The sequence below is a fragment of the Hemibagrus wyckioides genome, linkage group LG05 (genome assembly GCF_019097595.1).
Source record: "Hemibagrus wyckioides isolate EC202008001 linkage group LG05, SWU_Hwy_1.0, whole genome shotgun sequence".
Taxonomy (NCBI): domain Eukaryota; kingdom Metazoa; phylum Chordata; class Actinopteri; order Siluriformes; family Bagridae; genus Hemibagrus; species Hemibagrus wyckioides.
Window position 1 is genome coordinate 28,636,759 of NC_080714.1, and position 13,673 is coordinate 28,650,431.

The 13,673-nt window shown below is 42.6% G+C and overlaps 1 protein-coding gene across 2 annotated transcripts in view; it reads right to left on the reverse strand.

Moving 5' to 3' along the window:
- Nucleotides 1–7,880, reverse strand: part of si:dkey-6n6.1 (uncharacterized protein LOC100170811 homolog) — a 23,870-nt gene extending 15,990 nt beyond the window's left edge. Inside the window, exons 1-8 of one of the 2 annotated variants that reach the window (XM_058390688.1) lie at nucleotides 7,673–7,880; nucleotides 6,691–6,822; nucleotides 6,191–6,366; nucleotides 5,564–6,092; nucleotides 5,329–5,444; nucleotides 4,502–4,634; nucleotides 4,211–4,368; nucleotides 210–349 (exon numbers count right to left, since the gene is read on the reverse strand). In XM_058390688.1, the coding sequence (XP_058246671.1) occupies nucleotides 210–349; nucleotides 4,211–4,368; nucleotides 4,502–4,634; nucleotides 5,329–5,444; nucleotides 5,564–6,092; nucleotides 6,191–6,366; nucleotides 6,691–6,822; nucleotides 7,673–7,817 (1,529 nt within the window). In that variant the 5' untranslated portion in view covers nucleotides 7,818–7,880. Of the gene's footprint in view, nucleotides 1–209; nucleotides 350–4,210; nucleotides 4,369–4,501; nucleotides 4,635–5,328; nucleotides 5,445–5,563; nucleotides 6,093–6,184; nucleotides 6,367–6,690; nucleotides 6,823–7,672 lie in introns of both variants that reach the window. The other variant, XM_058390687.1, reaches the window with a different exon arrangement.
- Nucleotides 7,881–13,673: the final 5,793 nt, after the last annotated feature.

Consider the following 13,673-nt stretch of genomic DNA (forward strand, 5'->3'; position numbering starts at 1 on the left):
TTCAGAAAACTGGAAATAAAGTTAATAAATCCCTGTATGTTCTTGGCCTCTGCTGCAATATTTATTTGTTTGTTTGTTTGTTTGTTTATTTGCAGTACTCAGTTGATGTTCCTGGATTATTGTAAGCGAATGGACACTCAAACCTCCTCATGCAGAATTGATCGTCCAGAGTGGAACAAACTCAGATCAGTAAACAGGAAGTGACTGACCGTAGGTGTATCCAGGCCCTCGGTGCAATCCGGTCCTCTCGGATCTTATTATGGCTCAGATTCAGGACACGCAGGTTCACTGTCTTATTGAGGAGTCCAGCATGAACCACTTCAATCCGGTTATCTGACAGATGCAGCTCCTACACACACACACACACACACACACACACACACACTATCCTTATACACATGCATGAACTAGCAGGTTTGCTGTATCAACACATGATGCCACATGATCAAGAGCTGCTAGGAAATAAAGTCCTAACATTTTGCTGATGCTAATTAATGCACTACATAAAGTTTAGCTTATTAGTACATACAATAGCTAATGTATTAGCACTTTGTATAAATCTACACAAACACACACACTTAAAAATAAATCATTCATTACTGAGAAGTCTTGTTATAGTGATGTTCTAGCATTTAGGATGCCTTTAATATGCCTGATGTTCTAGAAAAAAACACTTAAAATATTACACAATCTAATCTAAATCTGTTCCATTTTTTTAAAGCCTGCAAAAGAATTTTTGGAAATCTTGCTGACAGGTACAGTGAGGGAAAAAATGATTTGATCCCCTGCTGATTTTGTACGTTTGCCCACTGACAGAAATGATCAGTCTGTAATTTTAATGGTAGGTTTATCTGAACAGTGAGAGACAGAATAACAACAAAAAAATCCAGAAAAACACATTTCAAAAAAGTTCTACATTGATTTGCATTTTATTGAGTGAAAAAGTATTTGACCCCTTTGCAAAACATGACTTAGTACTTGGTGCCAAACCCTTGTTGGCAATCACAGACGTCAGACATTTCTTGTAGTTGGCCACCAGGTTTACACACATCTCACATCTCAAGGAATTTGGGCCCACTCCTCTTTGCAGATCCTCTCCAAGTCATTAAGGTTTTGTGGCTGACCCTTCAGCTCCCTCCACAGATTTTCTATGGGATTAAGGTCTGGAGACTGGCTAGGCCACTACAGGACCTTAATGTGCTTCTTTTTGAACCACTCCTTTGTTGCCATGGCCGTGTGTTTTGGGTCATTGTCAGGCTGGAATATCCATCCACGACCCATTTTCAATGTCCTGGCTGAGGGAAGGAGGTTCTCATCCAAGATTTGACGGTACATGGCCCCGTCCATCGTCCCTTTGATGCGGTGCAGTTGTCCTGTCACCTTAGCAGAAAAACACCCCCAAAGCATAATGTTTCCACCTCCATGTTTGACGGTGGGGATGGTCTTCTTGGAGTCATAGGCAGCATTCCTCCTCCTCCAAACACGGCGAGTTGAGTTGATGCCAAAGAGCTAGATTTTGGTCTCATCTGACCACAACACTTTCACCCAGTTCTCCTCTGAATCATTCAGATGTTCACTGGCAAACTTCAGATGGTCCTGTACATGTGATTTCTTTAGCAGGGGGACCTTGCGGGCGCTACTGGATTTCAGTCTTTCACGGCGTAGTGTGTTACCAATTGTTTTCTTGGTGACTGTGGTCCCAGCTGCCTTGAGATCATTGACAAAATCCTCCAGTGTAATTCTGGGCTGATTCCTCGCCGTTCTCATGATCATTGAAACTCCATGAGGTGAGATCTTGCATGGAGCCCCAGACCGAGGAAGATTGACAGTCCTTTTGTGTTTCTTCCATTTGGGAATAATCGCACCAACTGTTGTCACCTTCTCACCAAGCTGCTTGGAGATGGTCTTGTAGCTCATTCCAGCCTTGTGTAGGTCTACAATCTTGTCCCTGACATCCATGGACAGCTCTTTGGTCTTGGCCATGATGGAGAGTTTGGAATCTGATTGATTGCTTCCTTCTGTGGACAGGTGTCTTTCATACAGGTAACGAGCTGAGATTAAGAGCACTCCCCGAGAGCACTCCTACTAGAGCTGGGCGATATGGCCAAAAAATTGAATCTCTGAATTTTTTAAAACCAAAATTTGATTTTCGATTTTAAAACGATTATTTTTCTTTAAAAAAATTTAATAAAACACTAGAGACTATAAAATAGATTTTTTTAATTTGAGCAAAAACAATATAACCAAACATATGAACTGCTAATTTGGACTAAAAGTGCAAAGTGCAAAATTACTTTCGCTAACAAGTTTTTTTTGTTATTTTAGAAAAACAATAATCAATACAACATAAAAACCTTTTTTGGGATTTATAAAGTGCAAACTTTCACCGGTCTTTACAAGTTCTAATTATTCTAGTAAAATAAAGTAATATAACAAAATATGAGGGATTTGTAAAGTGCAAACTGCAGACTTAACTTACATCACTTTATAAAATAAATAATTGTCACCTGAAAAAAATCCCTGAAGAAAAACAATTTTGTAAATCAGTTCAACACGCAACTAACACGCTAAATAAACTAACATGCAACTTACACGCTAAATAAACTAACATGCAACTTACACGCTAAATAAACTAACATGCAACTTACACGCTAAATAAAATCAAACAGGAGCCAGACAGCATTTTACATCTTTGTACATGGGCACAATCAGGGGCGAGTATAGGATTTTCATTTAAGGGGGACTCCGCCCCCAGTTAGGGTATAATAGTAAAAAATATAAATAAATAAAATAAAATAAAATAAAGGTTTGACTAATAGGGTAGGATGGTAAACTTATTGCAGCATTCCACTGTATTGCATAGATGTGTTTTATAACATTTGAGTACTGAACAAGACAAATACGAGTCTTCCTGATCTCACACACACTCACACACACACACACACACACACACACTCGTCCTCTGATCCTCGCTCTGCGACACCGCGGTTTCTTCAGTCGGATTGAAGAACACGCTGAAAGACGGGGAGGAGCTGAAGTCTGCCGCCGTTTTCGTCACTAGGCCATTTTTAACATTTCTATTCAGCCACCCTAAGAATTCTGCAATTCTCCATAAACTCTACACAAATTCGTGATCGCCTCAGTTCCCTTTAAATTTCATATGAAAACAGCCGCAGACTTTCGGCTCTTCCCGTCTTTCAGCGCGTTCTTCAATCCGACTGAAGAAACTGCGCCTCTCTTAGAAACAAGCTCTTTGTGTCGCAGAACTATGGAAGCTCGCTCTGCCAAACCAAAGTGAAAATCGATGTTCGTCTTTTCAACATCGACATAAACCATAAATTCGAATTCATTGATAATAACGATTAATCGCCCAGCTCTAGCTCCTACTGTAATCTCAGCTCTTTACCTGTATAAAAGACACCTGGGAGCCAGAAATCTTTCTGACTGATAGGGGATCAAATACTTATTTCACTCATTAAAATGCAAATCAATGTAGAACTTTTTTGAACATTTGTCTGGATTTTTTTGTTGTTATTCTGTCTCTCACTGTTCAGACAAACCTACCATTAAAATTACAGACTGATCATTTCTTTGTCAGTGGGCAAACGTACAAAATCAGCAGGGGATCAAATCATTTTTTCCCTCACTGTAGGTGGTGTCAGGTTCTGACAGGTAGGTGGTGTCAGGTTCTGACAGGTAGGTGGGGTCAGGTTCTGACAGGTAGGTGGGGTCAGGTATTGACAGGTAGGTGGGGTCAGGTTACAGGTAGGTGGGGTCAGTTTCTGTCAGGTAGGTGGAGTCAGTTTCTGTCAGGTAGGTGGAGTCAGGTTCTGTCAGGTAGGTGGGGTGGGTTTCTGTTAGGTAGGTGGGGTCAGGTTCTGTCAGGTAGGTGGGGTCAGGTTCTGACAGGTAGGTGGGGTCAGGTATTGACAGGTAGGTGGGGTCAGATTCTGTCCGGTAGGTGGGGTCAGGTTCCTACAGGTAGGTGGGGTCAGGTTCTGTCAGGTAGGTGGGGTCAGGTACTGACAGGTAGGTGGGGTCGGGTTCTGCCAGGTAAGTGGGGTCAGGTTCTGTCAGGTAGGTGGGGTCAGGTTCTGACAGGTAGGTGGAGTCAAATTCTGACAGGTAGGTGGGGTCAGGTTTTGACAGGTAGGTGGAGCTTAGTATAAGACTACTCATTAATAAATGAATCATTAATGATGATGATGACCTTTAGTGATGCAGGCAGTCCGGAGGGAATGGCTCTGAAGTCGTTATCATCCAGTCGGAGGTTGATGAGTTTCTTGAGGGCCCTGAACGCCAGTGGAGAAACGTTTCCATCATGGAAATGATTATCCTCCAGCTCCAGAGTCAGCAGCTGGGACAAACCTGCGAGAGCAAACATCCAAACCAGATTCCTGACCCAGACCCGGAATTCATCTTTCTCAGGGCAAAGAATCAAATGTCCTTTTAACCTCACACACAGTTGTGTGTGTGTGTGTGTGTGTGAGTGTGTGTGTACCTTTAAAGCTGTGAGGTGTGAGTCCGCTCAGTTTGTTGTCGTTGATCTTCAGCTCCAGCAGTGATGGAGGCAGTGGGGGGATTTTGGTCAGATTGTTCCCGTCCAGATTCAGACGCTGCAGTTTGGTTAGATTCTAAAACACACACACACACAAACATTGGTGATGGCAGTGTTTCTCAGCCTCGATGGAGCCAGAGTTTGTAACGTGTGTGAGAAGAGGGAACCTAACATCTTGGTGTTTGTTCTGAAATATTTTCCCACTTACTTCAACAATAAAGTGAGAATTCTGTGGGAACCAAGGTGTGTCTACATAAATCCACATCGCGTCCACTTGCTATTCATGCCATAGTGTGTGTTCATTACACATTTAAATCTGACCTGAACCTATAGGATGTTGGACACAGCATCAGGCTTTAAGGTTAGATAAAGATCTCAGGATCACAAACATTCAATCCAGGTGCAAACACCAGACCTGTGTTAGATTCTGGCTCTCGCTATCAGACGGAACCAGGTCTGACCATGCCTTAAAACTATATTACCCCATAACATAATGCTGAGTTCTGATTGGTCAGAAGGTGTTGATTAATTCTCTAGGACAGCAGCTCTGACTGTATTGCAGGTTTATATTAATGCACTTAGACTAATATGTTATCGTTTCCATAGCAACAGCTCATGCACAGGGACGTGTACAGTGAGTGCACTCCATGGACACAGATCTTTGTGGTGAAGGAAAAGTTCGTTTACGGAAGGAGTCTTTGTGTTTGGTTGTTAACACTGTGTGTGCGTTTGTTTGTGTGTGTGCGTTTGTGTGTGTGTGTGTGTCTCACCCGGAACACATTCAGTCCCAGTGACGTGTCATCCAGTTTGTTCTTGCTCAGGTCGAGCCACTGCAGATTGGGCAGGCCATGCAACACTCGGACTGGGATCTTACTGATTTTATTATCTGACAGACAGACAGACAGACAGACAGACAGACAGACAGGTGCATGTGTGTGTGTGTATGAGAAAACAGGATCTTACTGACCTTATTACCTGTCTATCTGCCTGTCTGTAGTCGCTCACCTGCCAGGTAAAGGGTCTGGATGCTGGCGTCTTTGATGAGAGGCATGCTGGTCAATCCGGTGCTGCCGCATGCAATCAGAACGTCAGACAGCAGACACCCAGCCGGGAGTGACGCCATGTGAGTGGAGGGACGAATAACAGGACGACCCACCACACTGCCCCCGCCCACTCTGCCTCTAACCACACGCCCTCCAGCTCTCACACTTCCACTAGGTGCTAAGACTCTGGGCTGCCGTGTGGGAGGAGGGAGGGGCCTCTGCGGTACAGGTACGCTCGGCTTCCGGGGAAGAGACGCGGCCATTCTGCTGATCGATGAACTTCTGGTGCGAGAGTTCTGTAAGACCAGGGCGTCATCGTCATCCTCGTCAGCGTCACTATCATCTTCCAGATAGTCGTCATCATCGTGGTCATCGTAGTCAAACTGATTTGGGAAGGTGACAGGGGGCGTGGCCACCGGGAAATTCCTACCAAGTCCTACCTCAGATGCCTGCTGCTTGATCTTCGGTGGTGATGATGGTGCATACTTCTTCTGTGTAAAGAACATGAACAGATCATCTAAAGCGATTTCGAGCACCATCATCATTATTTATTACTGTATTATTATTATTTCACGCATCACACTTTTACAGCTTTTGCTGGTCTCTGCGCTGTCTTCGGCTGGACCTCCGCAATCACCTTCCCCTGGGGCGCTTTCTTCTTTCCAGTCTGTGGATGGACGTTCTTCTGCCTGCTCATTTTCTCCAGCTTCACTCCATGGCTGCCTGCCCTCTGGTGTCCACCCTGAAGCCTCGAGGCAGGTGAAGCTGCGAAGTAAAAAAAAAATAAAACAACATTAAAGAGCAGTGAGTGATGAGACTCAAGCAGAACATTTTAGAAATTGAATTGGACAATAAAGTGGGCAGACACTAGGCAGGGCTTTAGAGACCAAACCAGACCTTCTGGAAATGAGTCCCTGAAATCAAACTTTGTGTCATCAGGTACATCTAGAAAGTTTCTTTATTGGGGGCATGTCTTTATCTACAACAGTAAACATGGTTCTTCGGTGTGTTTTTGGCTTTGCGTCATTAATTATCCATGAGTTTTTTCAGAGGAGTGTTTTATCTGTGTGTGTGTGTGTGTGTGTGTACCTGTATTCAGGCAGGACATGCCATGGCACTGAACTACACCATTTGTACACTGGCACATGTTACATGCATCTGGAGACCAAACAGCTCCCTCAAAGAGGAGAATCCCGTTCACCAGACACTGAGTTCTGGGCACTTATACACACATACACACACACACACACACACACACACACACAGACATATACACACAGACATAATTATACAGTTGAAATAACTGGAACTTTTCAACTTCTAAAACTAGATAAATGTTTACTGTTCACTGAGAAGTTGAGGGTCAGTGTTGCGTCCATCACAAATGAATCGACTCTCTGTGTGTCAGATCTTTCAGGTGATCGTTAAGAACTGTCCAGTGTCTTAGATGACTTTATGATCTGTTTATATAAATATTTCAGCATTTAGAACAAACAATGCAAAGTATAATGCGTTACACAATTCTAGAATTATAACACAGTCATTTATAATGCTGAGAGACAACGCTGGGAAAAAAGTGATTAGGTTCAGGATTCAAAAGAGTCATTTTTTATTTGGTGAGTCAAATGATGTGACTTACTGAACTGAACCAGGTGCAGCATCTCTGATGGCATCAAACCATCTCCACTACTGTGTCCATGTCATTCAGGACTAAAGAACAGCAGAGATATCACACACTGTGTGTGTGTGTGTGTGTGTGTGTGTGTAAAAATGTGCATATAAAAAACATGCAAGCTTTAGTTTGCATTAATGAATATGCAAAAAGGGGGCGGGGACAGTGTAATTAAGGTCATTTATCACCTGCAGTGTGTTTTACTGCAGTCTGAGAGCAACTACGGGAACTGAGACTGAGAATAAACAGCGTTTCATTTCTATCACCTGTACACTGCTTCCAGAAAGACAGTCCCTCTGTTACCTGCTACTGTTACCTGCTACAAACACATCCCTGTGACCGGTGTGATCAAGATAGAGTTCAAGATTCAGAAAGCGTAAGAGACTCATGAGAACTCACCTGGATACACAGGTGTACTAAATCCAGCTGTTGCTGCCACGCCGTGCCTCTTCTGTCTCTCATCCCTCCGACTCGCTTGCAGGCTGCAGCTGATGCTCACACACACACACAGACTCACACACGTGTAGATTAGACGCAAGTACATGATGCCTGCTGGTATGTGAGATTTACTGAGTGGAGTGTGTGAGTGTGTGTGTGAGACTCTTATACTGTCAGCCTCTGGAGAGAGAGAGAGAGAGAGAGAGAGAGAGCAAGGGGGCGGAAAAAACGAAAACATGTCTTACAAAACCCCTCTTTCATTCCTCCTTAACTCTCCACCACACACACCAATCCACCCTCTCACATACACACACACACACACACACACACACACACACACTGAGCTCAGTACAACAGCGAGGGCGTACCTGTGGCCGGAGAGATTATTAGAAGAAACACACTTCCTCTGCTGTAAAGCTGCTGCTGAGTTCTGGACTCTGTTTGGTCAGAAGGTGTTGATTAGTTTTCTATACCAGTGGTTCTGTCCGTAGCGCAGCCGCTATAACACACGTGAGAACAGGAATGAAAATTAAACACAAAATGAAAAGTAACTGTAAACACATTAAAAAAGAACCTGTTAGGACCTGATTGAATTACTGATATAAGAAGTAAACGCTGGTATAACGCTGTGGTATAACAGGAAAAAAACTCTGACATGCTGTTGATGTGCCCTGTCAAGGTGCTTAGTTTAGCATAATACTAAAACCTGCTAACTACGGTATGTTTACAGACCATATTAGCTAAACCTTAATCACTAGCTAGCTAATAGCTCCATGAAATGAAGTATTACATGTAATGAGCTGGCTAGTTATCACACTAAGTGGTTAGCTTTGGAGTAGCTAGTAATCTTGGCAGTTAGACATTATTTCCCTATTAAATCAGTGCTACTGCCAGAAGCATCCCTGTGTTAGCTTTAGATTGGCTACAGAAACTAGCTCGCTAGCATGGACTGGGTTCTCAATGGGTAACAGTAACAACGAAAACCGTTTTCTTTATACAGTGTGATTAGTGACAATGTTAAACTTAAAAATGCTAGCCGTCAAGTGCTAGCTAAGTAGCTAATGTCAGTGTCAGAATCCTGTAGCCTGGAGCTAATATAGTGACTTTAGTGTTCCAGTGTGAAATTAAACCTTTCCTTTAACACTACAGAGTCAGGTGAGGTGAACTTCATTTGGAGTCTCTGACTGACCAATCAGAAGCCAGCGTTTCACAGAGCCGCAGTGTGATAGAGACGGTGGAGTGTCTCCTCGCTAACGGCTGGAGTGAAGGTGCACTAAAACACACAGACAAAGCTGCCTTTCACCGCTGTGTGTGTGTGTGTGTGTGTGTGTGTGTGTGTGAAATTCCTGTCTGAAAACAGTGTCTCAGTGAGTAAACCACAGTCTGATTTACATAAATATTACTGGATAGAGTTAAAACACTTCCTGCTAGTGCACTCAGGACAGGGCCTAAGTGTAGTGTGTGTAAGTAGTGTGTGTAAGTAGTGTGTGTAAGTAGTGTGTGTAAGTAGTGTGTGTAAGTAGTGCGTGCAAGTAGTGCGTGTAAGTAGTGTGTGTAAATAGTGCGTGTAAGTAGTGTGTGTGAGTAGTGTGTAAGTAGTGTGTGTGAGTAGTGTGTGTAAGTAGTGTGTGTGAGTAGTGTGTGTAAGTAGTGTGTGTAAGTAGTGTGTAAGTAGTGCGTGTAAGTAGTGTGTAAGTAGTGCGTGTAAATAGTGCATGTAAGTAGTGTGTGTGAGTAGTGTGTAAGTAGTGTGTAAGTAGTGTGTGTGAGTAGTGTGTAAGTAGTGTGTGTGAGTAGTGTGTGTAAGTAGTGTGTGTAAGTAGTGCGTGTAAATAGTGCGTGTAAGTAGTGTGTGTGAGTAGTGTGTAAGTAGTGTGTAAGTAGTGTGTGTGAGTAGTGTGTAAGTAGTGTGTGTGAGTAGTGTGTGTAAGTAGTGTGTGTAAGTAGTGTGTAAGTAGTGCGTGTAAGTAGTGTGTAAGTAGTGCGTGTAAGTAGTGTGTGTAAGTAGTGCGTGTGAGTAGTGTGTGTAAGTAGTGTGTAAGTAGTGTGTGTGAGTAGTGTGTAAGTAGTGTGTGTGAGTAGTGTGTGTAAGTAGTGTGTGTAAGTAGTGTGTAAGTAGTGCGTGTAAGTAGTGCGTGTAAGTAGTGCGTGTAAATAGTGCGTGTAAGTAGTGTGTGTGAGTAGTGTGTAAGTAGTGTGTGTGAGTAGTGTGTAAGTAGTGTGTGTGAGTAGTGTGTGTAAGTAGTGTGTGTAAGTAGTGTGTAAGTAGTGCGTGTAAGTAGTGTGTAAGTAGTGCGTGTAAGTAGTGTGTGTAAGTAGTGCGTGTGAGTAGTGTGTGTAAGTAGTGCGTGTAAGTAGTGCGTGTAAGTAGTGTGTGTAAGTAGTGTGTAAGTAGTGTGTGTGAGTAGTGTGTAAGTAGTGTGTGTGAGTAGTGTGTGTAAGTAGTGTGTGTAAGTAGTGTGTAAGTAGTGCGTGTAAGTAGTGCGTGTAAGTAGTGTGTGTAAGTAGTGTGTAAGTAGTGCGTGTAAGTAGTGCGTGTAAGTAGTGCGTGTAAATAGTGCGTGTAAGTAGTGTGTGTAAGTAGTGTGTAAGTAGTGTGTGTGAGTAGTGTGTAAGTAGTGTGTGTGAGTAGTGTGTGTAAGTAGTGTGTGTAAGTAGTGTGTGTAAGTAGTGTGTAAGTAGTGCGTGTAAGTAGTGCGTGTAAGTAGTGCGTGTAAATAGTGCGTGTAAGTAGTGTGTGTAAGTAGTGTGTAAGTAGTGTGTGTAAGTAGTGTGTAAGTAGTGCGTGTAAGTAGTGTGTAAGTAGTGCGTGTAAGTAGTGTGTGTAAGTAGTGCGTGTGAGTAGTGTGTAAGTAGTGCGTGTAAGTAGTGCGTGTAAATAGTGCGTGTAAGTAGTGTGTGTAAGTAGTGTGTAAGTAGTGTGTGTGAGTAGTGTGTAAGTAGTGTGTGTGAGTAGTGTGTGTAAGTAGTGTGTGTAAGTAGTGTGTAAGTAGTGCGTGTAAGTAGTGTGTAAGTAGTGCGTGTAAGTAGTGTGTGTAAGTAGTGCGTGTGAGTAGTGTGTGTAAGTAGTGTGTAAGTAGTGTGTGTGAGTAGTGTGTAAGTAGTGTGTGTGAGTAGTGTGTGTAAGTAGTGTGTGTAAGTAGTGTGTAAGTAGTGCGTGTAAGTAGTGTGTAAGTAGTGCGTGTAAGTAGTGCGTGCAAGTAGTGCGTGTAAGTAGTGCGTGTAAATAGTGCGTGTAAGTAGTGTGTGTGAGTAGTGTGTAAGTAGTGTGTAAGTAGTGTGTGTGAGTAGTGTGTAAGTAGTGTGTGTGAGTAGTGTGTGTAAGTAGTGTGTGTAAGTAGTGTGTAAGTAGTGCGTGTAAGTAGTGTGTAAGTAGTGCGTGTGAGTAGTGTGTGTAAGTAGTGTGTGTAAGTAGTGCGTGTAAATAGTGCGTGTAAGTAGTGCGTGTGAGTAGTGTGTAAGTAGTGTGTAAGTAGTGTGTGTGAGTAGTGCATGTAAGTAGTGTGTGTAAGTAGTGTGTAAGTAGTGCATGTAAGTAGTGCATGTAAGTAGTGCGTGTAAGTAGTGTGTAAGTAGTGTGTGTAAGTAGTGCATGTAAGTAGTGCGTGTAAGTAGTGTGTAAGTAGTGTGTGTAAGTAGTGTGTGTAAGTAGTGCATGTAAGTAGTGTGTGTAAGTAGTGCGTGTAAGTAGTGTGTGTAAGTAGTGTGTGTAAGTAGTGCGTGTAAGTAGTGTGTGCAAGTAGTGTGTGTAAGTAGTGTGTGTGAGTAGTGTGTAAGTAGTGTGTAAGTAGTGTGTGTGAGTAGTGTGTAAGTAGTGTGTGTGAGTAGTGTGTGTAAGTAGTGTGTGTAAGTAGTGTGTAAGTAGTGCGTGTAAGTAGTGTGTAAGTAGTGCGTGTAAGTAGTGTGTGTAAGTAGTGTGTGTAAGTAGTGCGTGTAAATAGTGCGTGTAAGTAGTGTGTGTGAGTAGTGTGTAAGTAGTGTGTAAGTAGTGTGTGTGAGTAGTGCATGTAAGTAGTGTGTAAGTAGTGCATGTAAGTAGTGTGTAAGTAGTGCGTGTAAGTAGTGTGTGTAAGTAGTGTGTGTAAGTAGTGTGTGTAAGTAGTGCATGTAAGTAGTGTGTGTAAGTAGTGCGTGTAAGTAGTGTGTGTAAGTAGTGTGTGTAAGTAGTGCGTGTAAGTAGTGCGTGTAAATAGTGCGTGTAAGTAGTGTGTGTGAGTAGTGTGTAAGTAGTGTGTAAGTAGTGTGTGTGAGTAGTGTGTAAGTAGTGTGTGTGAGTAGTGTGTGTAAGTAGTGTGTGTAAGTAGTGTGTAAGTAGTGCGTGTAAGTAGTGTGTAAGTAGTGCGTGTAAGTAGTGTGTGTAAGTAGTGTGTGTAAGTAGTGCGTGTAAATAGTGCGTGTAAGTAGTGTGTGTGAGTAGTGTGTAAGTAGTGTGTAAGTAGTGTGTGTGAGTAGTGCATGTAAGTAGTGTGTAAGTAGTGCATGTAAGTAGTGTGTAAGTAGTGCGTGTAAGTAGTGTGTGTAAGTAGTGTGTGTGAGTAGTGCATGTAAGTAGTGTGTGTAAGTAGTGTGTGTAAGTAGTGCGTGTAAATAGTGCGTGTAAGTAGTGTGTGTGAGTAGTGTGTAAGTAGTGTGTAAGTAGTGCGTGTAAGTAGTGTGTAAGTAGTGTGTGTAAGTAGTGTGTGTAAGTAGTGTGTGTGAGTAGTGCATGTAAGTAGTGTGTGTAAGTAGTGTGTGTAAGTAGTGTGTGTAAATAGTGTGTAAGTAGTGTGTGTGAGTAGTGCATGTAAGTAGTGTGTGTAAGTAGTGTGTAAGTAGTGTGTGTAAGTAGTGTGTGTGAGTAGTGCATGTAAGTAGTGTGTGTAAGTAGTGTGTGTAAGTAGTGCGTGTAAATAGTGCATGTAAGTAGTGTGTGTGAGTAGTGTGTAAGTAGTGTGTAAGTAGTGCGTGTAAGTAGTGTGTAAGTAGTGTGTGTAAGTAGTGTGTGTGAGTAGTGCATGTAAGTAGTGTGTGTAAGTAGTGTGTAAGTAGTGCGTGTAAGTAGTGTGTAAGTAGTGCGTGTAAGTAGTGTGTGTAAGTAGTGTGTGTGAGTAGTGCATGTAAGTAGTGTGTGTAAGTAGTGTGTGTAAGTAGTGTGTGTAAGTAGTGTGTGTAAGTAGTGCGTGTGAGTAGTGCGTGTAAGTAGTGTGTGTAAGTAGTGTGTGTGAGTAGTGCATGTAAGTAGTGTGTGTAAGTAGTGTGTGTAAGTAGTGTGTAAGTAGTGCGTGTAAGTAGTGTGTAAGTAGTGCGTGTAAGTAGTGTGTGTAAGTAGTGTGTGTAAGTAGTGTGTAAGTAGTGTGTGTAAGTAGTGTGTAAGTAGTGTGTAAGTAGTGTGTGTGAGTAGTGTGTGTAAGTAGTGCGTGTAAGTAGTGTGTGTAAGTAGTGTGTGTAAGTAGTGTGTGTAAGTAGTGTGTGTAAGTAGTGCGTGTAAGTAGTGTGTAAGTAGTGCGTGTAAGTAGTGTGTGTAAGTAGTGTGTGTGAGTAGTGCATGTAAGTAGTGTGTGTAAGTAGTGTGTGTAAGTAGTGCGTGTAAGTAGTGTGTAAGTAGTGTGTGTAAGTAGTGTGTAAGTAGTGTGTGTAAGTAGTGTGTGTGAGTAGTGTGTGTAAGTAGTGTGTGTAAGTAGTGTGTAAGTAGTGCGTGTGAGTAGTGTGTGTAAGTAGTGCGTGTGAGTAGTGTGTGTGAGTAGTGTGTGTAAGTAGTGTGTGTAAGTAGTGTGTAAGTAGTGTGTGTAAGTAGTGTGTAAGAGTAGTGTGTGTAAGTAGTGTGTGTAAGTAGTGTGTAAGTAGTGTGTGTAAGTAGTGTGTGTAAGTAGTGTGTAAGTAGTGTGTGAGTAGTGTGTGTAAGTAGTGCGTGTAAGTAGTGTGTGTAAGTAGTGTGTGTAAGTAGTGTGTGTAAGTAGTGTGTAAGTAGTGTGTGAGTAGTGTG